The sequence below is a fragment of the Neophocaena asiaeorientalis genome, unplaced genomic scaffold (assembly GCF_003031525.2).
Source record: "Neophocaena asiaeorientalis asiaeorientalis breed wild unplaced genomic scaffold, Neophocaena_asiaeorientalis_V1.1 scaffold478, whole genome shotgun sequence".
Lineage (NCBI taxonomy): Eukaryota > Metazoa > Chordata > Mammalia > Artiodactyla > Phocoenidae > Neophocaena > Neophocaena asiaeorientalis.
In genome coordinates this window covers 48,561-75,004 of record NW_020173200.1, presented here as the reverse complement: position 1 = coordinate 75,004, position 26,444 = coordinate 48,561, and the positions used below count along the sequence as shown (strand labels likewise).

At 38.6% G+C, this 26,444-nt stretch overlaps 1 protein-coding gene across 1 annotated transcript in view; it reads left to right on the top strand.

Annotated features, from left to right (window-relative positions):
• LOC112399545 (polycomb protein SCMH1-like) overlaps positions 1-26,444 on the top strand; it is a gene marked incomplete at its 3' end in the record, with an annotated part of 97,389 nt that overhangs the window by 28,887 nt on the left and 42,058 nt on the right. The window contains exon 2 of the mRNA XM_024744767.1: positions 13,967-14,044. Within this exon, the coding sequence (XP_024600535.1) occupies positions 14,020-14,044 (25 nt within the window). The remainder of the gene's footprint in view (positions 1-13,966; positions 14,045-26,444) is intronic.

The following is a 26,444-nucleotide window of genomic DNA, read 5'->3' as shown; positions in this document are numbered from 1 at the left end:
CCTATTTCCAAATAAGGTCACATTCACAGATACCAGGAGTATACAATTTGGAGAACATAACTCAACCCATAACTGTCTACCCTCTGGCCCCTCAAAATTCATGTCCTTTCCAAGTGCAAAATACATTCACCCCATCCCAATATCCCCCAAAGTCTTAACCCACTCCAGCATCCAATCCAAGTCCAGAATCTCACCTAAATATAACCAACTCAAAAAGTCTCAAATCTCATCTTCTAAATCATGTAAATCAGGTATGGGTGAGACTCTGCTATGATTCATCCTGGGACAAAATTCCTCTCCATCTGTGGACCTGTGAAATCTAGAACACAAGTTATCTGCTTCCAAGATATAATGGTAGGACAGGCTTCGGAAAGACATTTCTATTACAAAAGTGAGAACATGAAAGGAATAAAAGGATCACTAGTCTAAAGCAAATTCACAACCCAACAGGGCTAACTCCATTAGACTTCAAGGCCCAGGAATAATCCTCTGTGGCCCAGTGCTCTGTCCTCTGGCCTGTGTGGGCAGGCCCACCCTTTTAACCCAAGAGGGTCCCATTGGCCCAGGCATCTGCATCTGTGGCTCTGCCCTGTTGTTAGTCTTCATTTCATTCCATCTCTGTTCCTTTCAGTCCAGGCTGGCAGCACTTCTGCTGACATAAAATTCTCAAAAACCTTGTCAGTCTCCCATGCAGTTTACTGGTGTCCGAACCATCTGACAAGAGGGTCCTGCGCAGATCTTTCCTGGATAACCATGTCTCTGTTCCGAGCTTCTGAGGTGTTTGCTTGTGTCCTAGAGTCAGGCAAATGATGATCCAGCCATATGCTTGGCCCTGTTTCCAGAGCATGCTGTTTGGATAGGCAGAGAATTTTCCAAATCATCAAGTGCTGGTTCCTTTTTGCTTAACAGTTCAATCCTCAATTTACCTCTTCTCATATTCATAAAAACCAAAGAGAAACTAGGCCACATTTCAACAGCTTGCTTAGAAATCTCCTCAGTTAAATATCCAAGTTCATCAGTTATAAGTTCATCCAATGGCTGAACACAATTCGGACAAATTTTCCGCCACTTTATAGCAAGAACAACCTTTCCTGCAGTGTCCAATAACATGTTCCTCATCTCCTTCTAAGGCCTCACTTAAAAGCACCTTTAATGTTCATATTTCCATCTCTTTAAGGCAATTTAGTTTTTTTTTTCTGTCAAGCCTCTACTCATTATCCAGTTCCAAAGCCACTTCATTTTTAAATATTTGTTAGAGCAGCACCCCACTCTCATCAGTACCAAAATCTGTATTGGTTTCCTGGGGATACCAGAAGCTGGAAGAAGCAAGGAAGGATATTTCCCTGCAGGCTTCAGAGAGAGCATGACCCAGCCAACACCTTGATTTTGGACTTCTGCCCTCTAACTCAGGGAGAGAATAAATTTCTGTTGTTTATTACATTCAGCTTGTGGTTCTTTGTTATGGCAGTCCTAGGAAGTCAAAACCAAGGGTTTTATTTGGAGGTACTGTAGTCATTAATGAAAGACAGTGAGTATGTGGTATCTCCCTGTATCCACAGGGTTTCTTGCTATTTCTCCTTCTCTCTTTTAAACCATATTTGTGTCTAGCTGCACTATAAAGTTTACTTTCGTTATGTTAACAGCTTATGATTTGGCTCTGTTTTATCTCAGGAGAGCAGCCTTAAGTGGTTAGTAGGGATTCTTTGGTACCAAGAAGACTACACACTTTTGAAAGGAGAGGGGCTTTAGTTTTATAGACCTTCCTTCTGCCAGAATGCCTAGTACTGGTTCTTGGTTTCCTCCTCATGAATACTGTTGTAACACCTGCCTCCATCAGGGTGAAATAAGAAGAGCTGCAATGGCACTTCAGTTATGCCTGGAAAAGGCAGTTGATGCATAAATGATGAATCACATAATAAGTCCTTTACCACTACTTCTAATGGACATCTGTGTTTTTCAGTTTTGAGTTATTTTTCAAGAACACATGCTTTTCCTATCCTAATGAAGACCTATACTTTCTTGAATTCCTCTTAGCCAATCACAGTGTTTGCAGGCCTCTTAGAAGATACCCCATAAATATTGTTTTGCCTCGAAGAAGGCTTATGCATCTCACTGCTAGTGAAAGACTAGCTCTAGCGATAAATAAAAGATGTTAGTTGCCAAAGCTGTCATTTCAACTTGTTTTGCTTGCACTGAGCTCATTAATAAATTGCCACAGTCGTAATATGAAAGTAATGAACCTTCTGGAGGCCCAGCTGGGTCACAGAGCATTAACAGGGACCTTCAGGGCAACTGCCATTGTTATACACAGTTCAGTTAAAGGGTTTTAGCCTTTTTTTTTCTTTAAAACATATATATTTTGCAAAATCCAAATCCTGTTTTATCACTTGTGTACTCTCTAAGTGAGTATATTTGAATTCAACCCAACAAGATGTATCTGATGCCTACTACTGTCAGGCAGTGTATTAGACCCCAGAGGCAAAGATGAATAAGGCATCCCTTAGGGCTTCACTATCAAATTGGGAGAAGTATGTAAACAAATAATTGTAATACAGTATTTAAATGCTGTAAGTATGAACCAGATATAAATAATAGCATAGAAGAGGAAATGATTATCTAGGGAAGAGAACTCAGAAGGCTGAGGAAGAGGAGATCATTGATTTTTGAGTTAAATTTTGAAAGATGAGTTGTAAGTTGACAAGTAGAGTGTATAATGGGAAAAGGGATTTCACTGCAGATAAGTTGAGGGACTATAGATCATGTAGAATAACTTAGGGTAAGAAGGTAAAGAGGAGAAGATGGGTAGATGAGGCTGCAGAAGTAGTCAGGGGCCAAATCTTAAAGGATTTAGGTTTGAAGGACTATGTATACAATGCCAAGGACTTTGGTGGATTTCATTCTATAGGCTGCATGGGTCCATTGAAGGATTTTAAGCAGAGATGAAACATAATTGAATTTCTGTTTTAGAAGGATTACTCTGGTTGCCATACACACAATGGAATGGAAATAGAGAGAGACTAATTAGAAGGCTATTGACTAGTTTTGTGGAAGCGAGTAACGCCTTGTGTACTACAAAGAGCATGACCCAGATTGTTTCAAGTCCCGGTTCAACCACCTACTGACTTTCTAAACTAACCCTAAAATTTACTCATCAGTGAAATGGGAATAATAGTAATCTCTCACTGGATATTATGAAAAATCATATGAAATAACATATGTATGTAGAATTGCTCCAAAGAGCTGAGTATAAATGTTAGCTGTGGACTTCCCTGGTGGCGCAGTTGTTAAGAATCCGCCTGCCAATGCAGGGGACACGGGTTCGATCCCTGGTCTGGGAAGATCCCACATGCCGCAGAGCCACCAAGCCTATGTGCCACAACTACTGAGCCTGCACTCTAGAGCCCGTGAGCCACAACTTCTGAGCCCAACATGCCATAACTACTGAAGCCCATGTGCCTGGAGTCCGTGCTCCACAAGAGAAGCCACTGCAGTGAGAAGCTCGCGCACCGCAGTGAAGAATAGCCCCTGCACGCAGCAATGAAGATCCAACGCAGCCGTAAATAAATAGATTTATTTTTAAAAAATAAATAAATGTTAGCTGTTATAGTTCAACTTCTGTTTTTGTTGAGTTTGGGGTAACTTATAACCTAGTTTAGGGTTTTTAAGAAGCATTTTCACTTTCCTTCTACCACTCTGTCCCAATAAAACAAAGAACTCAGAACGTTTACAAACATTTTATATCACATTAAGATCTACATTCCAGGATTTTCTAAACATTTAGAAAAACAACATAACTAAAGCTTTTGCCTTTGGATGCCCTGCCAGACTCTCACTGGAGAACAGGCTTAGTGTCTTTGTTTAGTCAGTGGTGTAATCGGAAAAGACTGGAGCCCTGGCTCAATAAATGTGCTTTTTAGCTGAGAAGTGGCATCAGAGTTTACTCTGACTCTGTTTCTTCAAGTGTTATTAATAAGGATAATGTGAATAGGTGCCCTTGCTACCTTGCGTCTCTATGGTGAGGATCACCTTCTTTCCTTAAGTAAATACTCATTAAACTATTTCAGGTACTGTTATAAAGAATGTAGAAATGAATCAGATCTGGATCCTAATTTCAAGGGAATCACAGTGCTAAACGAACTGTAAAAGATGTATACAGATAACTGTAATACAAATAGGATAATTGTGAGTCAGCTAACTTTGAAAATTAAGAAGGACTTTGAAGCTGGAAGTCATATTATACAAAATATCGGGAGATTTCCCAGGTGGCACAGTGGTTAAGAGTCCACCTGCCAATGCAGGGGACACGGGTTTGAGCCCTGGTCTGGGAAGATCCCACACGCCACGGAGTAACTAAACCTGTGCGCCACAACTACCGAGCCTGCGTTCTAGAGCCCGAGAGCCACAACTGCTGAAGCCCGCATGCTACAACTACTGAAGGCTGCGCACCTAGAGCCTGTGCTCCTCAGCAAGGGAAGCCACCTCAAAGAGAAGCCCTCGCATCGCAACGAAGAGTAGCCCCCGCTCACAGCAACTAGAGAAAGTCCACGTGCAGCAACTAAGACCCAACACGGTCAAGGATAGACTAAATTAATTTTTAAAATATATTGTTCTGTTTTACAAAGTATATCTCACATGTTCTTATTATTTAAAGTGCTTTTCCAAGTAGAGCTGAGACAGTCACTTTCCAGTTACCTGTGGAAAATAAATGATAAAGGTAGATTCAGATTTTAGTTCGATATTTTTAAACCTGCGTGCATATTTTGATCCCAGGCTTGGTCAGGCTTAATATTCACTTATATCCAAGTAACTTGGTTACGGTACTCTCTGAGCCTCAGAGGCGTGTGTGTGTGTGTGTGTGTGTGTGTGTGTGTGTGTGTAATAGAGATAATATCACCTACCTTTCAGCTTTGTTGTGATGAAATGGCAGTTATATGTACAAGAGCAAAAAAAATTCATGTTCATTCATTCCTTTAGTCTCTGCTCTAATCTATCCACCTTTTCACTATTGCTCAATGTTGAGCTCTGAGACAGCAGCTTCTTTGAGATGTTTTAAGGTTTCTTTTTTTAAAACTTATGAAAAATTTCAAACATATAAACTTGAAAGGATTTTGCCATGGAAAACCTTATGTCCACATCCTAAATTTTACCATTGCTTGTAAAGATCACATGTCAGTTTATCTATCCCTCTACCACCCAGCTATATTAAATTTTCTCCAGTGATTCTTTAGGACTTTTCTGAAAGACGTTTTTTAAACTAGGTTGGAAGCCAGGAGTGCAAATGCATTTCAAATATTTGTAATTACATTACATTTCTCCTATTTACATTGTTCTATACCTGCAAAGAATGTTATTTACAAGTTTATTCATTACTTGGATATATCTGTGTTCCTACACTATCATTTCTAACCTTATCTCATCCCATTTGCATTGTCCTGAGAATGCCTTCAGTTTTGTTTTTTTGTTATAGAGCTGCATGAGCTGCTTATAAATTTTGGAGATTAATCCTTTGTCAGTTGCTTCATTTGCAAATATTTTCTCCCATTCTGAGGGTTGTCTTTTGGTCTTGTTTATGGTTTCCTTTGCTGTGCAAAAGCTTTGAAGTTTCATTAGGTCCCATTTTCCATTGATTTTTATAATGATTACCAGCTGAAGTGATAATATTTCAGTATATTGGGTTGAATAGAATGCATTATTAAAATCATTTTCATCTGTTCCTTTTTTTTTACTTTTTATAATGTGACTACTAGAAAACTTAAAATGACATGAGTAGCTTCAATTGTATTTCTGTTGGATGGCAGTGCTCTAGACCCTGGGTCAGGGGGAAGAGCAGTGGAATATAGACTGGGGGAAATGTTTTTTCTCATTACACAAATACCCCTGGAGATTCCAAAGCACCTTCACCCAGTGGAGCCTTCCACCCCGTCAAATTAATCCTACCTCCTACCTTTTGCTGAAAATCAGTGCCTTTAATGAGCCTGCCCTCACTGATAGGAGTGTTTTGTATTCTTCAGATATGTCAGGGGGAAAAAGTTATGAGTGACTGCTGTATGTTAAAGAGTATCGCACAGGTTCAACACCTATCAGTGATTTCGATGAAATAAATTTCTGGAGTTCTCTTAACTAATACTAGCAAATAAAATTGTTCTCTGAAATAACATACCACTAAATCCTGGTCTAGTGAACCCCAGAGACTTAAAATGAAGAAGAATTAAAGTAGATTTTAATTAAGGGATGAGTGCTGGGTCAAAAGCCGAGGAAGTTGAGAAAGGCATCTTGTGTCCTAAAAGCTAAATTTCCGGGATTAAAAAAAACAACTCAGAAAGCTAAACAACCATAAATTTGTCTCTGAAGTGAAACTGGACATGTTTTTTTCTTCTCGTGCCTCTTGGTTCTTGCTGATTCTGTGGTTATATACAAACATTTCCTGACTTGCTTTAAAAGGTGTTATTCTCTGGAATTAGCATGAGGAAGGTTTCTAGTAAATGCTGAGTGTCTGCTAGCAAGTGGTACCACTCTTCTGCCTTAGCTGTTTAGAATGCATATTATATATTCTTTCTGTATCACCCTCAAATAATTTTTTTAAATCCGATATGCCTTAGCTTAATACCTATCTCAAAGATTATTCCATGCTCCCTTAGTCAAGTCAGTTTTCTAGTGAAGAGAGCCCTTTCCTGAGGTTGCTGTTTCGGACTCACATAAGACACATTTCCCTGGAAGCCCCTTTGTATTGTCTAGCCTTCCTATTACCATGAAGAAAGAAGTTGTCTCTGTTTCCCAACCAGAAATGGGTGTCAGGGCAATTCCCTGAGTAGCTCACAGGAAGACAGCTGATCTCATTTGATAAATTTCCGTTACTGTAAGAGCAATAGGATTTTCTATGAAACCATAAAATCACACACTTGTAGAGGTGGTTGATGAAGAAACAGAGGCATGCAGCTAGTTTGTAGTAAACATGGGAACTGCCTGAGTTCTTATCTTTTGGTTTTAAAGTGAAGAATTTGAAGCCCTGGCGAAGTGACTACTCAGTGACAGAATGAACCAGGCCAAGTTTAGGTCTAAGTTGCATCTCAGTTTCTTGGTACAGAGAAACCGTATTTGCCCCAAGTTTGTAATTCTATCAGATTCCTACAAGATCCTGGATAATGTCAAGGATTCATAACTCACTTTTTTAGGATAAGAACCTGAGACTTTGGTGGGAGTGGGGGGTGACTTACAGAATGGTTTATGGATACTGCTCTGTTAATGAGCCCAAATTACTTTATGTACCTGTCTCTATTGCTTAAGCAGTGAGAATCTATTCTCAGGGCTGTACATCTCAGGAGTTAGTTTCCTGTGTAGGACTCTATCCTATTACACTCCCACAGAATAAAGTTGATCTTGAGATCTCTGGTACTGTGTAGCATAGACATCTCTCAAAGGTCTGCTTGGGCAGTGTGAATAGATAAAAAATAATTGACAGGTTAATAGTCTCTTATTGGTCCCCAAAGCCATATGAGTCTGACCTCAGGTTTTAATTTTGTCGCTACGAAAAAAGCTTTTATTAAGTGGCTCCTGTCTGTACATGGTGACATGTGTTCTAATCTTCACTCTAGAAAACCTTGGAGAATTAAGTCACTCTTAGAAGCTTAGTGTTCTGGATTGCTACAGGTTTGTTCCATTACACATTAAAACTTTATTTTTTAAAATCATTTTAGGGCTTCCCTGGTGGCGCAGTGTTTGAGAGCCCACCTGCCGATGCAGGGGACATGGGTTCATGCCCCGGTCCAGGAAGATCCCACATGCCACGGAGTGGCTGGTCCCATGAGCCATGGCCGCTGAGCCTGTGCATCTGGAGCCTCTGCTCCGCAACGGGAGAGGCCACAACAGTGGGAGGCCCGCGTACCGCAAAAAAAAAAAAAAAATCATATTACTTAGAAATTATCCTAAAGTGGATTATACCCTTCTTCCTTCTGTTTAGTTTGTTGGGTCCAATTTAACCATTTCTTAGTGACTGAGATCCTTGTGGGGTATGTGTGTATATGTATAAAGGATACAAATTTTCGTGGGCTTCTAGTAGCATATTCCTAACTCTGTTTTAACCACAATCCCATGTTTAGTGCATAATTTTGCAAGATATAAGGTTTTTAGCAATGCATATTGTTGTAAAAACTCCTGGATTTAAGTCTGTGGGTCACAATCAGAAAGGTTTGAAAGCCACTGCCCTAGGAAACTCTTCTTGTGCTAATAATGACTTCTTACATTGCGTAGTACTTGACTGTTTGCCAAACTTCCCTCTATAATATGGTCTATGAAAAGTAAACTAGGGAAGGGATTGATTTCTTGTTGCTTTTAAACTATAGTAGGCAAGCATAATGGAACCAAAGAGAGGATGGACTTTGAAATTAGTCTTTAATTTTAGCCTTTCCATACAGTACTCATATGCCCTTGGATGCTTTAATTGATCTTGTTTAACTTCAGAGCCTCAGCTCTTTTTTTTCCCCCAACCTAAATGGGAAATGCCAGAATTGTTGGGTGTTTTAAATCAAGTAATGAAGACAAAAGTGCCTTAGTAGGGGCACCGTGGATGAAACTCATAAACAAAATGTTGAGTGGAACAAAGTGGACATAAAAGAGGACATGAGATACAATTTCATTTCTATAAAGTTCAAAACAGGCAAAACTAACCTTACAATAGTAGTCCACACAGTGCTTACTCTTGGGTGGAGTAATGATTGGGTGAGGGCACCGTGGATGAATCTCATAAACAAAATGTTGAGTGGAACAAAGTGGACATAAAAGAGAACATGAGATATAATTTCATTTCTATAAAGTTCAAAACAGGCAAAACTAACCTAACAATAGTAGTCCACATAGTACTTACTCTTGGGTGGAGTAATGATTGGGAGAGGGCTCAAAGGAGTACTTCTTTTGTGCTAGTAATGATCTCTTTCTTGGTTTGGAAACACATTGTAAAAGTTCATTGAGTTTCATACTTACGATTTATTTACTTTTTTAAAATAATGAGTTTCAGGTGGACAGCATAATAATTCAACAGCTATTTGTACTAGAAAGTGATTACCACTACAAGTCTAGTTACCATTTGTCACCATTCAGTTGGCCTCCTTCACCCATCTTGCACGGCCCCCCCACCCCCCGCTACTCGCTTCCCTTCTGGTAGCCACTGATCTGATCTCTGTATCTGTGAGTTTGTTTTTGTTTTATTTTGTTTGTTCATTTGTTTTTTTAGCTTCCACATATGAGTAAAATCACATGGTAACTGTCTTTCTCCATCTGACTTATTCAAACCTAGCATAATACTTTCCAGGTCCATTTATGTTGTCACAATGGCCAGTTTTCTTTTTTTTTATGGCTGAAGAGTATTCCATTGTGTATATATACCACATCTTCTTTATGCATTCATCACCTTAGGTTGTTTCCATATCTTGGCTACTGTATGATGCATGTGCTTCTCAGTATGTATATTATACTTTAACAAAAAGTTGTTTTTAAAGTATTCAGCACAGAACCTATGACATAGTTGGTTCCCTTCTCCTATGATGGTTCCATTTTTTTTCCTAACCGTTCAGTTGCTTTGTTTTGTTATGGTTCTGTCTCCTAATTCCAATTTTATACCTAGGCATGTTTAATAAATATCTACTGATGGCAGTTCTAATTGGCGTAGTTGAAGGAGTTTAGGTCATTCAGACAAGGTGAAATTGAATGTCTGACTACTGTGGTCTAGAAATAAGTCAGGAATATGAAGTTTGATTTGATGCTATTTTCTGATCTTTAGATGATTTGATATTTTGCTTTTAAGTGAAAATTAAATGGAGATTTTTCTGATTTGTGTAATATGATTTTATCTGGTAGATCAGCTTTATTATTGAATTTTTTCATGGTGGGATATTGAACTTATTCTGTTATTTCTGGCACTTCTAATATAAGCCCACCATAGTGTAGCAGGCTTTGAAATGGTCACTACCACGCCCTGTAACACCTTATATATTTTGCTTAGGTTCTTATCACTGACAGAGAACCATACTTACTGTTTTTACCTTATTGTTTTTGTAATACAAGTATAGAAATAGAACTTGTGTATTTGGATATTTATGCAAGATCCTGTTATAAAAAACTTAGAATTGTTGAAAATTCAATTTTAAAAATTGATAAAGTTATTTTTTTCTGCTAGGCAATACGTGGGATATAAAGTAAGCCTACCTGCCCTCGGGGAGGGCAGACTCCTCTAGGAGAGGTTTGTGAGGTAGGCAGAAAAATTTGTGTACATTTGTGTTTGTTCTTTTGGATGTTGATCTTTGAGAGAAGGTTTCTGATAGATATACCAGCAAGCCTCCAAGTTACAGAGAGTCGTGGTGATGATTGTATGGATGCCAATGGAGCCAAGAGACAGAGAACTGACTATGATTTCATCAGTGATCTGTAATACTACGAAGAGTTAAGGAAGTGGGGAAGTAATTTCTGTCTGTCGACACTTATTTGTATTAATTCATTAACATAGAGAATGTCATTTAACCATCACAAAGCCTTTGGAGTAGATATTACTATTTTTGCTTTAAAGATACAGAAATTGGGACTTCCCTGCTGGTCCAGTGGTTAAGAATCCTCCTTCCAGTGCAGAGGACACAGGTTCAATCCCTGGTTGGGGAACTAAGATCCCACATACCACGGGGCAGCTAAGCCTGCACACTCTAGAGCCCACGCACCACAACTAGAGAACCTGCATGCCACAACTACTGACCCATGTGCTCCGGAGCCTGTGCACTACAACTAGAGAGAAGCCCGTGTGCCGCAAAAAAAGATCCCACGTGTGGCAATGAAGATCCCACTTGCCGCAACTAAGACCCAACACAGCCAAATAAATAAATAAATAAATTTACAAATAAATTAAAAAATAAAGATACAGAAATTGAGGGCCAGAGACATTTAGTAACTTGTTCAAGTTTACATAGCTAGTGACAGAGTTGATATTCAAATCCAGAGCCCATCTGTACTACATGCTATATGTAGATAGTAACATTATCCAAATAAAAGGATGTGTTTATCAGAAGATAGTCTAGCTTGGAAACATGCTAAATGGGAGGTCATAAAGAAAATTGATAGCAGGTTCCATCTAGGACCACCCAGGAAAGGGAATGCTGTGACTCAAGGACTTAGTTTCTTGAAAGTCCCTGTGAAGCAATTTGTGTTCCTGTTGTGAGATTGTTGAATGGAGCTGTCAAACCCTGATGCAGGTCCACCTGTTGCTTGTTTTTTTTTTTTTTATTATAATTGTGTTAAAAAATATATATATAACATAAAATTTATCATTTTAACCATTTTAAGGCATTAAGTACATTTACAGTGATGTATAGCCTTCACTGCTGTCCAACTCCAGAATTTTTTCATCATTTCAAACAGAAACTCTGTACACATTAAATCATTCCCCCTCCTCTTCCCAGCCCCTGGTAACCTCTGTTCTACTTACTTTCTCTATGAATTTCCCTATTCTGGTTATCAAGTATAAGTGAAATCAGACAGTAGTTATACTTTTGTATTTGGCTTATTTCACTTAGCATAATATTTTCAAGATTGATCCATGTTATAGCATGTATCAGAATTTTATTCCTTTTTATGGCTGAATAGTATTCCATTTTATGTATATGCCACATTCTGTTTATTTATTCATTTATTGGTGGACACTTGAATTTTTTTCTACCCTTTCGCTATTGTGAATAATGCTGCTATGAACATTAGTATACAGGTATCTGTTTTAGTCCCTGTTTTCAATTCTTTGGGGTATATACCTAGGAGTGGAGTTTCTGGGTCATATGGTAATTCTATTTTTTTTTCCTACTAATTACTGTCATTTTCTCACAAATAACAAACAATGAACAATTGTGCGATTCATGGCTAGTTAGTAGCCGGGAGTTTAGGTCTACTTGAAGCTTCGTTGAAAGCACTGGGAAATACAAAATAGCACCACGGGCCAAAAGGAAATTGGATTGTACCACTTGTCCCTAAGATAGACCCTAATAATGTTGAGAGTAAAAGGATTCCATAATGTGAGGCACCACTGAAACACAGGCAAATTCTGGAATGCTTGAAAGGGCAGAAATCTTTGAAGGCAGACATATCCAGCCTACCAGGGAATATGGGCCTGGAGGATCAAGCCTCACGACTCCACGAGCAACGACGTGCAGACACTCTGCAGTAGAAGTGTTGATGGGTGGTAAAAAGTGTGGTGCCCGGGCATTACAGCAAGAGAATGGTCACCTTCAGAACCTTGAAAAGTACAGTAGTACAGCACAACAGCTGGCATACAGGGGCTGGCATTGAGTGAACAGGCAAGAAGAGTTACCGACTGGAGGAGGGAGAGGACAGGGGAGATAGTAGAGCTGAAGGATTGTCAGCAATAGGAGACGGAGGGCAACCTGCAATTTCATTCATGCCTGACGTTGATGGCAGAGGTTCTGGTTCCTTGTTGGATTCCATTCTGTCTACCCTCTTGAAAAAAACGATCCAGTGATGTCTGGATCACAAGGTAATTCTATTTTTAACTTTTTAAAGTTTTCCACATCAGCTGCACCATTTTTTAGTCCCACTAGCAATTCACAAGGGATCTAATTTCTCCATGTCCTTGCCGACACTTATGATTTTCCTTTTTTTTTTTCTTCATAATAACCATCCCAATCATCCCAATGGGTGTGAAGTGGTATCTCATTGGGACTTTCACTTGTACTTCCCTAATGATTAATGATGTTGAGTATCTTTTCATGTGCTTATTGGCCATCTATATAGATAAATGGAGAAATATCTCTTCAGGTCCTTTGCCCATTTTTCAGCTGGGTTGTTTGAGGTATTTTTGTTATTGAATTGTAGGAGTTCTTTATAAATTCTAGATATTAGTGCCTTATCAGATAAACAATTTGCCAATATTTTCTCCCATTCTGTAGGTTTTCTTTTCATCCATGTGATAGTGCCCTTTGGTCCACAAATTGTTTTTCATTTTGATGAAGTCCGATTTATCTTTTTTCTTTTGTTGCCTGTAATTTAGATGTCACATTCCAGAATCATTGCCAAATCCGGTGTCATGAAGATTCTCCTCTATGTTTTCTTCTAAGAGGTTTATAATTTTAGCTCTTAAGTTTTGGTCTTTGATGCATTTTGAGTTAATTTTTGTATATGGTGTAAGATAAAGGTTCATCTTCATTCTTTGGCATGAGGGTATCCAGTTTTCCTAGCATCATTTGTTGAAGAGTATCCTTTTCCCATTGAATGGTGTTGGCACCTTGGTCAAAAATCATTTGACCATATATATTAGGGTTTATTTCAGAGCTCTCTATTCCATTGGTCTGTATGCCTGTCCTTATGCCAGTACCATACTGTCTCAATTACTGTAGCTTTGTAGGAGGTTTTGAAACCAGGAAGTGTGAGTCTTCCAACGTTGTTCTTCATTTTCAAGATTGTTTAAGCTGTTTGAGATAGCATGTGAATTTTAGGGTGGCTTTTTCTATTTCTACAGAAAAGGGATTTTGATAGGGATTGTCTTGAGTCTGTAGATCACCTTGGGTAGTATTGTTATCTTAACATTAGTCTTCTAATTCATGAACGTAAATGTCTTTCTACTTCTTTCTTTAATTCTTTCAGTGATGTTTGTAGTTTTCAGTGTGCAATACTTTAGTTTTGTGACTGTTATCTTTCTCACAGTGAGTTAATAGAGTAACGTTCTGGTTTATCCATTATTATTTCATGACCTGTTAATGCCCTGAAGAATCTGTTCTATTTTTAACAGAATTGGGGTTCTGAACTCGAAAAGCTGAGGGAAGGATCCTGGAAACTGGAAACCTAACTATATTACTGCCCTTGGGAAGCCCTTCTAGGTGTTCAGCCTGCTGGTTTCTTCTGATTAAAACCTAATTTCACTGCAGGTCTCCTTCAATCTACAGTAGTTCACATTTCTAATTTTTTTTTTTTAATCTTTTGCTTCTAGATGTCTCCATCTTGCTAAGGAGGAAATTCCTATTGGGTATAGCTGATGGTACCATGCAAAAATCAGATCCTCGAAAAGGTCAGAACCTGTTCTTATGTGTAATAGAAATGGAGAGTTACCTTCTGTCAGGCTGTGTGTGAGTGTATGTGTCACAACAAGCTGTTTGAGTAAATAAAAAAATCTCACCCTTTCTTGCCAACTTACCCTGCAATTTTCACAAATCCTGCACATCATTTATACAACTCTTTTTTAGTTTGCAAAGCACTCTTCATGTAATTATCTCAAATAGTCTTTACTGTAAGCTTTTGAGATAGGGACTGTTGCTATTCCTCTTTTATGGAAACAATAAAGGGTTAAGAGACTTATTCCGAATGTTGTTACTATAAACTGCAAGATTTAGTCCTGAATCTTTTGCTTCTAAATCTTACCCTTCTCACTACATCACAAGTTCATAATCATTATTTAGATTATTTAGTTCATATCATTAGTCAGAATTCAGTAGATATATAAGTATGGATGCTCTATGAACATTGGAAATAATATATGTAAAAGTTAAAATAATATATGAAAAAGTTAAAAACCCTTTATGGGTGTAAAATATAATTAATAAATCAGGTCTTGTTATTGAATGTTTAAATATAATCTTTGGGATGATACCAGACTCCTTATGGTGTACATACCATTGTCTTATTATGGCAAATGAGGCTCTTCGTTTGCTGGTACTTACCTTTGTATTCTCATCTTCCTCAGTTCCTGTCATTTGTCTCTGTAGCTTACCCTACCACTTTCCTTCTACAGCAGCTGCTGGCTGTTGTCCAAACACATGGTCCATTTCCATGTCTTAAGTACCTTTATACTATATTCCCTTTGCCTCAAATGCCTATTCATCTTTCTTCTGACAATTCTAGCTTAACTTCATGTCCTCTGTGAAGCTTTCCTCCTCTCCCCAAGCAAAGTCAATAATTCCTTTCTCTTTTCTCAGAGCACTTTGTATAGCAAATCTCTCTTATAGCAAAAATCACATTGTATTATGATAGTGTATTTGAGTTGCTGTCTATCCTACTAATCTGTGAGGTTTTTGTGAGCATAGACTGGGACTTATTTGTCTTCATGTTCTTAACACTCAGTGTTACTCCTAGGCTTAGCTACGTTTTGTTTAATGAATGAAATAACAGCTTTCCTTAAAGGATCTGTACACTAATCTAAGTGGGAGACTGACCACGTAAAAAATACTCAGAAGTTTATAACTATTTGTAAATGAATATAGTACATACTTGAAGTAGAATAGTGGAATGATCACAGCCAGGCGGAGTTATTTAGGGAAGGATTCCTCTAGATCAGGGATCAGTAAACTATGACCCATAGGCCAAATCCTGCTGGCTGCCTGTTTTTGTAAATCAAGGTTTACTGGAATATAGCCGTGTTCATTTGTTAATGTGTATGGCTACTTTCATGCTACAATGGCAGAGATGAGTCGTTGTAGCGGAAACCATATGTCCCATAAAACTGAAAATATTTACTATCTGGCTCTTTACAGAAAGTTTTCTACTCCCTGCTCTAGAAGATAGGTTTTGAATAGAGGTATGAAAAGAAGAGGAATGTGAATTGATGAAGCACGAGTGTGCATCATAACGCAGCAAAAGCAGCCATAGTGGTAGGAATGCCAGGTGGGAAGGTTTGACTGTAATCCAGTTTGTCAGAGACAACTGTGTTGAAGAGATGAAATGTCAAGAATGCTTTGGACTGAGAAAGAGGAAACATAGACGTCTAATGAAAAGAAGTTGCCAAGTAAATACTCTGGGCCTACAGTAAGAAAGTTTCCTAAGTAGTAGTAGGGCATGATGGTGAAGGAGAAGGAAGCAGCAGTACAAATTAATATTGATTTGAGCATCCACTGTATGCCAGGTACTGTTCCATGTGCTTTATATGTATCCTAGTTAAACTTCTGCAACTGTATAAGCTAATTGCTGCTGTTGTCTTTATTTTCCAGATGAGGAAACTGAGGCACAGGGGATTAAAGTTACTTAGCCAAGGTTATACAACTAGTAAATGAGAGAACCAAATCTGAACCCAGGCAGTCTGTCTGCAGAGTCTTCATAGTAGAGGAGGGAAATCTGGGGATATTTGGTAAAAAACAACCATAAGCCTGGAGTAAGGTAACTAGTCTTAGTAATTAGGAAGTGTGCTCTCCCATCATGATAAAGAGAAAATGAACGGACTATAGAAGAATAATACTGGAAGGCAGAGGGTCCAATTAGAAGAGTATACTATGGATTCGGCGGAATGGCAGGGAAAAAGAGGCAGATTCATTACACAGTGAGACACGTTATACCGTTAGTCATTGAGTTTAACCTTGGTGAGGCCAGAAGGCAGTTAACGTTCCTTGCACACATGAAAGCTGTCTTAAAATGCCTGAAGAGCTGGCTTACTCAGTTGAGATAGAGATTAGCAATGGTTTTCAAGGAGCTAGAGGGCATTCAGCCTCCCCACAACAAGTATATTACAGTCAATTCAGTGCCCACTCTACACCTGAGTATATTAACAGCCGATGGAGGTGTCAAATCATAACACCCCATTGCCTCTCATTCTGTGTTGTTCCTGTAGGGGAACTTGTTCCTGTCCAACCCCCATCACTACTGTGATAAAGATTTACCCCCTTGGACCACTTTTCAAAAATGTATGCATGTATGTATTAAAGTAATATATATGCAGTGTAAAAAAATTACCAACAGAAGTATACCAAAGAGAAAGTTTCCCTCCCATCACCATCTTGCTCTCTAGAGAGAACCTCTATTAAAATTTGGATGTATGTGAAACTACTGTTATGGATGGAAGTGTTCTGGGATTCCCTCATGGTTGCTGACATAGAAAAAGTATTGAGAATCACGTCCCTAAAGCCAAGGTCCACTGCCAAGAATGGAAGGAACTTCTGGGGGAGATGTGGGATCTTCATCACTAGAAGAGTAAGCAAAGACTTGGTAGGGATGTTAGAAAGAAGATTCAAGCATTGGCTAGGGTTAATGGAGTTAGAGGCAGGGAGAGGAGGATTCATTGAGCTAAATGACTTTTAATATTCCTTTCAAACCTATAGTTCTGTGTTCATACCAACAGACTGATTACCCCAACAGACTAAGTGGAGGACAAAGTGATAAGAGAAAATCCAAAATATAAAATCCAAATTTATAGAACAAGTTACTTTGCAGCAAACATTGAACTTATTTTTTTAAAGATTTCTTTTAACTAACCATTTTGGTGTGTTCAAAATGTACTTAATTTTTTATTAAAAATTCTGTTTACACTTAACCTTTCACTACTATATTTACTGTGTAAAATGAAGGTGGCACACATTGTTCATTATTCCAAAGAAGGAAGATGTTTCAAAGTATCTGCCAGGTTAAGCTGTGTTCCATAGGGAGGAAATAATTGAGCTGGGTCCCTAGTGCTACTTCCCCTTCAGACTCATAGTATAAAGGAAGTTAAAGGGGACCTTAATGTTCCCTTTAATGAATAGCAAAGTTCAACCCCTTCCTTTTCCAAATGAGGAAAATAAAAACCGTAGACGATATCTTACCAGCTCAGAGTCTCACAGTAGCCTAGCTGGACTCTTAAAGATTAGCGATAAAGTATATAAAGTGCCTGCCACAGTGCCAAGTATATGGTAGATGAAGATGCAGAAGGGAATAAGATCATGGTGATGGTACTGATATTGTTGTTATTTCTTCTGCCCCCCGCCCATCACTCTTCTGTAAGCCTTCAGAGAGAAAGTTGGTAATGTAGATATGTACACTGTCTATGCTGCAAACCTAAAGTTGCACAGTGTTGTAATGATGAAAGCAGGAGCTCCATACCCCCATAAAATTATAGGCTGTCAGATTTGGGCAGGACCTTTAAAGGTTACCTAGTCCAGCCTCCCTCCTCCTTCTCATGATTTAGTATTTCCACCAAGAGATTATCTTACTTCTACTTCTCTGCCCTCAATGATGGCAGATTCATACCTTCCCTTCCCAGAGAGTTCATTCCACTGTTGATTACCTCCGACTGCCAGCAAGTTCCTCCTAGTAATGAGCTGAAACCTGTCTACCTATAGCTTCTACCTACTGATCCTAGTTCTCTCCCTTGGGGTAATTGAGCAAGCAAAGCAAATCTCTTCTCTACATGAGAATGCTCCAGATATTTGCAAACAACTTTCCTGTTTCTCCTGAGTCTTCTCTTCTCCTAGTTAAACCTCCTCAGTTTCTTTTTTTTTTTGCGGTACGCGGGCCTCTCACTGTTGTGGCCTCTCCCGTTGCGGAGCACAGGCTCGGGACGCGCAGGCTCAGCGGCCGTGGCTCACGGGCCCAGCCGCTCCGCGGCACGTGGGATCTTCCCGGACCGGGGCATGAACCCGTGTCCCCTGCATCGGCAGGCGGACTCTCAACCACTGCGCCACCAGGGAAGCCCACCTCCTCGGTTTCTTAAACCCTCAGTATCTTTGTTGCTTTCCTTTAAATGAGATTGTATGCCTGTATCTTATTCAGAGTCTAGGACCTCAGTTGGAACATAAAGCTCTACCTTCAAAGTGTTCTAACTGGCAGAGTAGGTGATCCCATACTGTCATCTGCTTCATTCCCAATATTGACTGGAATGACGATGGTGGTGATGATGGTGGCGCATTCTTTATTTCATGATATCAGATCTATATATGTCTGCCAGGAGGTATCATGTGACACCGTTGGTACCACTAAACTTCTTCCCTGTTCAAGAAACATGAGCCAGAAGCATTCTAAAAACGTTAGCTTCTTCTGTGTCCTGGATCACACCTCCTGGAAAGGTTAACATTATACATAGTTGAAGTCTAGTAGGATTACCTGTAAGACAAAAGGGAGTTATGGCTTTTCTGCATTTTCATTAGCCATTCATTGCTAGCAGTTTTGCTTGTTAAAGGAAATATTGATGTTCTCTGGGGTTCTTCTCTCTGTGTGCAAGTGCAGAGATATATAATTCCTATAGAGGGAATGGGGATAGGGATGATCGCTAAGAAGAAATCTGTTCCATCTTCTTTGTTCACATCTGCTACATGCACAAGACAGGATTTATTCCTCTCTTTGAGAAAGGGATTGCCTAGCTTGCTTCCTCTCCCCCTTTTTCTGGCAGATCATCCCAGAGGAATATCACCATCTCAACACCCTTATCTCCGAATGGAGTAAAAGTAAATGAAGAAGAGCTGGAGGCAGAGAATCAGCTGAGAGGCACTAGGAATACTTTCTAATAAGAGGGCATGGCTAATCAGTGGCACAACCCAGACCAGTCCCTTTTCTGTCTCCTGCCTGTAGCTTGTCCTCCGTGACCACAGTGGGACAGGTGTTCTGCTTCCAGCTTTTCTGTTTTGATCTCTGCTTATCAGCCTAGGATTATGGTTTATTAAAACCACAGTTGCTCTCTACCACTGATGCAGTTCTGTCTTGTCTTAGTGGATTTTCAGAAGTACATTTGATTTTTCTGTTTTCCAGTTTTCATTTCTGAGGGAAACATTCCTCCTTCCCTGTTCCCTTCTTCCCTTCCTGCCTATCCCCACTGTCTCATTAGTATGTGCATGTAAGCCTGCATTACTTCTTTTACATTTTCCAAGCTCTGTGAATATTTGAAACATGGTACCTATGGACGTCCTCCACCTAATCGAGTTTTACCTCGTTAAATCCCAGATATGCCTCATATTATTCAGCGTCCAGATCAAGCTCATAAGCATCAGTGCTTCAGTTTTGCTGTAGTAAAATGGGTAGACTGTCCAAGCTGGGCTGTTTTATGTTAGAAGCATTTGTTAAGGTTTATCTTTTGTTAGTTTTTTTTGCTTTTGTTTTGTTTTGCTTTTGAGGAGAAGGCAGTGTAGTTAAGAACATAGTTCAGGTTCAAATCCTGGCCTTTCTACTGACTGTAACCTTTCAGAAAGTTATTCAACCTCTCTGAATATTATTTCCTCATTAGTAAAAAGGGGCAATGATACCATACTAAGTGGTATCATACTAGTGCGGATTCAACAAGATGGTGTTATTGAAATACTCAGCACGATATCCGGTACATAGTAAACACTTAAAAATAATAGCTATATAATGTTAATAATTAGTATTATTGCTGTTGTTAATATACAATGATGATTTACAACTAAGTTTTTTCTTAATATAACATATGAAGAATTTTTCTGACTTTTCCTTGCTTCGGGGGATGCTCTATTGTGCTTGTTTTATCACATTTTGAAAGGATGCTTCCATGGCCTTGTAGATTTTTCTACTACATGTTATCTTTCCCTCAAGTGTTTCCAGAAATACCAGAGTCTTTATGTTCTGTAGATTTGTACTACCCAATACAATAGCCACTGGCCCCATGTGTCTATTTAAGTTTAGGGAGCACTAAGTACAATTAAAAATGCAACTCTTTAGTCACACTAGCCATATTTCAAGTGCTGAATAGCCCCATGTGGCTAGTGGCTACCCGTTGGATGACACAGATATAGAACACTTCCATCATCACAGAAAGTTCTATTGGACAGCATTACTTTAGATATTACTAGAATATGCTCTTGTGCTCCTTTCTTAGAAATCAAAGAGGGTATATTTTCTAGAATTCCAGAGATTACTCTCTTAAATGTGTCAGTGCTCCAGACACATCCATTTTAAGGATTCGGGTTACTCTTCTTACTCCAGCCTCTTAGTGTCATTAACTGTCTTTTGGAATAAATACAGGCACTTTTACTTCTCCTGAGAAGAATGCATTACCAAAGTTTTTAAAGGTCCCAGTCTGCAGAAGAGGAGGCCAAAGGGAGAAAGGACAGAGCAGAAGTAATTCTAGCAAATTACTAGAGAATCCATATGTGAATATGAGAATCCATAGGAGCTAACTAGTAACAGGAGGTTCTAATGTCCTATGTCCTTTTTATAAGTACATACATTGTATTAGTCAGGATCTGAGCTTTCCCTCTGAGAAAGGTAGTAAACAGCAAGTTTTCCTTTAATGATCCCTGTTATCTTTATTATGCACTTTTAAAGCCATTTTTTCATTTGCTCTTCACAGCAACCTAGTGAAGCAAGTAGCATTGGGATGAGCATCCCCACTTTACTGATTTAGAAAAAACAGGTTCAGTGCAATTAACAACTTGCCTAAATTCGTCAAGGGAAAATAGTCTTGTGATTCAAAGCAGGATAAAATTTTAACTTCCAGTTTGGTTTTCTTTTGTTGTTTTTATTTTGTTATGCTCTACTTTACCACCAATCAGACTGTAGTAAAAGGAAGAGTGAGGATTCTTTAGGACAACTTGAAAACTGAATAGCGTTATATGAGATACTCTCAAAGAAATGCTATAGCTTCATTTGTCCTATGACCGTGTGCATTAGTGTGTTTGGACTGCCATAACAAAATACCGCAAGTGGGGTGGTTTAAACAACAGAAACTTATTTTCTCACAGCTGCTGAGGCTAGAAGTCCAAGATCAATATGCCAGCGGGGTTGGTTTCTGGTGAGACTTCCCTCCTCAGCTTATAGACAGAGTACCTTCTGGCTTTCTGGCTATGTCCTCACCTGACCATTTTCTCTGTATGTGTTGGTGGCGGGGGTGGTTGAGAGACAGAGACAGAGACCAGTCAATCTCTGGTACCGCTTCCTTTTCATTAGCACACCAGTCCTATCAGATTAGGGCCCCACCCTTATGACCTCATTTTACCTTAGTTACCTCCTTAAAAGTCCTGTCTCCAAATACAGTCACACTGGGGGATTAGGACTTCAATATACAAATTTGCGGGGGTGGTACGTAATTCAGTTTATAACACCGTGTTAATGTATTTTTAGTATCTTTTGATTTTTTGGCCTAACCTGGTTAGTTGGAAATTTGGTATTTGTATGGGACCAAATATCTATATTTTTTCTTTCTTTCTTTTTTTTTTTTTTACATCTTTATTGGAGTATAATTGCTTTACAATGGTGTGTTAGTTTCTGCTTTATAACAAAGTGAATCAGTTATACATATACATATGTTCCCATATCTCTTCCCTCTTGCGTCTCCCTCCCTCCCACCCTCCCTATCCCACCCCTCCAGGCGGTCACAAAGCACCAAGAAGATCTCCCTGTGCTATGTGGCTGCTTCCCACTAGCTATCTACCTTACGTTTGGTAGTGTATATATGTCCATGCCTCTCTTGCGCTTTGTCACATCTTACCCTTCCCCCTCCCCATATCCTCAAGTCCATTCTCAAATATCTATATTTTTTATTTCTGTGAATATTGAGGCTTAGCTCAATTTAACCCGTGGTACTTAGCATAAAGTACTATCCAACCCTGAGATATTCTAATAAGCAAAAACATTATATCTAAATGTCCTACTTTTCTTATAATGTAGTCCAATTTGTTAGTACCAGTAAAGTCTCAGTCCTTTACAGGGTAATAAGTGTCCCCCTTCCTCCCACCCCCATTTTACAGATGGAGAAATTAACATACAGAGAAACTGACTTGTCAGAGGTCAGAGCAAGGTATTGGTGGATCCAGGGGTAAATCCCAAACCTCTTAACTCCCTGACCAGTTTTTAGTCCATTGACTATGCAACCTAGCGGTAAGTATGTTTTTACCCCATCCTGGAGGTAAGAGGGGTTAAGAGACTTGGCAAGGAGTGAATTTAAGGAATTCCTCACTACTAATTATGTCACTTGTTATCTTTTTCTTTTAACCATGATGTCTTTTTTGTCATTAGCATCAGTTTTCAAGGTTGTGAGAGGAGGTTGGAAGTTTTGCTTTTTAAATACCTAAAAATATTTCAGTAACAGTTCAGCCAGACTAGAGATTATTATTAAGAAAGGAAAGAAAGGAAAACTTATTATTTAATGAATTTGTTCTCTGTGTTAGGCACTGTGCTAGACATTTTGTATTATATTTCTTAAATGTCATTAAAACTTGTCATTTCTGGAAGGTATGCATTCTTGCCTTTTTTTATAGTCACTTTTTTAATAGTATTAGTTGAATTTAGTAGAAAACGACCTTACAAACGTCAGGGTTTAGATTCTAAATAAAATTTTAGTATTGTAGAAACTAAGAACCTTATCAGAAATCTTTGAAGATAAGAGCTCTTTATGTTTAAGCACAGTTTTCTAGTTTGTTGTGTCTTAACCCTTACTTGGTTTTTACTTAGGTGGGATGACTTGTTTTGTCTGAGATTAAATCAAGCTTGCTCTTCCACTTGACACTAAAATCATATTTTCTGTAAAGCCTTTTCTTCTACCTCTACATCTGAAATAGTTAGAATTCTTTTAATTACTAAGCAGGTTGAACAACCAAGCCATGTGGAAAACAAGGGTTTAATGAGCCTCCAGAACCAAGGTCCCATGGGCCATTAGTGTATTCTCTCCTCCATCCCTCACCTCTGCTTCTTGCCCATTGGCTTCTTGCTTGTAGATCTGCTTTCTCAGATATAGTAAAAATTATAGCCACTGACATTGACCACATTTCACTTTTCTTATCATACACTTTGCATGCCTTCTGCTGCAGCCACATTGAACTACAGTTGGACAACATGGCACTGTCCAATAGTAATACAATGTAAGTCACATATGTAATTTAGATTTTTCTAATAGCCACATTGCAAAAGGTGAAAAAATAAGGGGGGATTTAATTTTAGTAATTTATTTAATCTACTATATCTAAAATACTATTTTGACATGTAACCAATATAAAAATACATAATGAGCTATTTTATATTCCCTTTTTAATACTCAGTCTTCAGAATCTGGTATATGTTTTACAGTTACAGTAAATGTCAATTCAGACACTAAAGTTTTATCAGAAATACTTGATCTGTATTTAGATTTCAAAAAAATCTATCGTTGAAAAACTAGATTCTCATACCCAGTTTTGTTCCAAACACACTTAAAAATTTTTCCCAATAACTGCACCAAATGTCTGTTTTTGAATTTAAGTTAATAAAAATTAAAGCAAAATTAAATTTACTTCCTTAATGACACTAGCCACATTTCAAGTGTTCAGCAGCTGCATATGGCGAGTGGCTACCATGTTGGACAGAGCAGGTCTAACATAGTGTTTCACGGCATCATTTCTTTCCTTACCTAAAATAATTATGAAAAATTTTAAACACAAATTCAGTTATGATACCCTAATATCTTTTGTCTCTGTCAGCAATTTTTAAGCCTGATCAAGTTTGTAATCTTTATTCATGATTTAGAGAAGAACAAACATTAGCAGTTTACTAGAAAGACTGGCGACATCAAACCAGGAGAAAATGCAAACACTTGGAGTGGGACACTGGCCAGTGTGACTAGAGTGTAGTGGAAAAGGGAAAAGTCATAACAGACAAGATCACAGAAATGGCAGTAGCCAGATCCTGCCTAGCTTTGTAAGGCACCCTTCACTCAGTGGGAAGTTATTTGAGGTCCTTAAGCAGATAAATGACATTATCTGTCGTGTGTTTTGAAATGCTCACTCTGACTTTTCTGTGGAGAATAGGTTGGAATAGGGCAAGAGTAGAAGCAGGAATACAAGTTAGCAGGCTGTTGTAACAGTCCAGATAAGAGATAATAGTGACTTAAACTAGAGTGTGAGTGGTGAAATTAAGAGCAGTGGATGGATTTGGGATATGGCCCGACAGAAACTACTGATGGATTGAATTTGAGTGTAGAGGAAATAGAGACATCAAGGATAATTTCAAGGATTTTTAGCTTGAGGAGCTAGGTGATGGAGATGCCATCTCCTGGTTTGGGGAAGACAAAAAGGAGAACAGCTTGGCAAGAGATAGGGTTCTGTTTCAGCCATGTTAAATTTGAAATATCCGATTGATAACCACGTAGAGGTGGCCTAAAGGTAGTTGTACATATATGTAAGCGTAGAATTCCAAGAAGAGGCCAGTGCTGGAAATATGAATTTGGAAGAAAGCACAGTGGAGTGGTGAGCAGTAAAACCCTATTTGAATGAGGACATAATGTGAGTAAGTGAGGAGGCAATAACTTATTGCCTTTAAGACGACTCTTAATTTCCCATGAAGGAGAGCAGAGAAATTGAAAGATATAGCAGGAAGCATATAAGTGGAATTAAGAGAAGGTTGGGCGAGAGCATGTTTGTTTGGGGTTTTTGTGTGTTTGTTTTGATAGGAGATGATGGAGCAGTAAGAATACTTATGCAAATACTCTGTTAGAAGTGAAATACTTGCAAAGTCCTTAAGAGGATGAGAGGAAATGGGATCTGGAGAAAAATTGTAGGGTGGACTGTTGATTAAAAACAGAGACGCTTCATCCACAGCAGCAGAAGAAAAATCAGAAAGAATGATGAATAAGTAGATTTATTCCTTCACCAGATATTAACTGAGCACCTGCTTCTATACTATGCTTTGGGGATATGCCACTAAACAAGATCAAGTCTGAATCTTCCTGAAATGAGTGGCATATAGAAGGTTCTCATCTATTATTTTTGTTTTCTCAATGAACGCTGAATTAACGTCATCTCCTAAGAGTGAAGGTGAAGGAGGGAATATTTGTAGTATGAGGAGAGAGAAAAATATATGAATTTATTTTTTTGGAAAGGAGAAAAGCAAACATATTAGGGAAGTGTGGCTTGATTTCTGGACAGTGTTAAGTAAGTAGCATTTGAGAATTGTAGCCATGAGTTTAAGGTGAGACCAGTAAGCTTGCACTTGTTTTTCTTTAGCACTCATGAGCTATTGGACTAGGCATGATATAGGTGGATAAGTGGTTTTAACCAGAGTTAGGGTTGAGGCTTTACTAGGCAAGTTTCACAAAAAAAAAAAAGAGGTGGCAAGGAGTTAAGAGTATTTGCCATGGAGTGATTTTAGTGAGGAACCATGGAAACTGAGCTGGGTAAGAAGAGAAGTGAAAACATGATGGGTAATAATGGTGAGAAAGTGGTGGGGTCAGTAGGTGAATCTAAATTTTCAAACAAGGAAAAGGTATTTCCATTATAGAAGTAATATATACTCTGTATAGAAAATTTGAAAATATTTGAGGTTAGAAAGGGGAGAAAAACAGTACCACCATCCAAAGATAACCATTTGTTTATATTTGCTGTGTTTACTTCTGTTTTTTTTTCCTGGCGATAACTTTTTAGGGTTGTGTTAAGTTTGCTAGACCTTCCATAACAAAGGCTACAGATTGGGTCATTTAAACAACAGAAATTTATTTTCTTAAAGTTCTGGATGCTACAAGTCCAAGATAAGGTTCAGCAGGGTTGGTTTTTTCTCCTCGGCTTGTAAATGTCTGTCTTCTCCCTATGTCTTCACATAGTCTTTTCTCTATCATTGTCTCTGTCCAAATTTCCTCTTCTTATGAGGACACCAGTCATATTGGATTAGGGCCCACCCTAAATTTAGATCTCATTTTAACTTAATTACTTCTTTATAGACCCTACCTCCAAATACAGTCACGTTCTGAGGTACTGAGGGATGAGGACTTCAAAATGAATTTTGGGGGGGACACAATTCAGTCCGTAACATAGGCGTTCTCT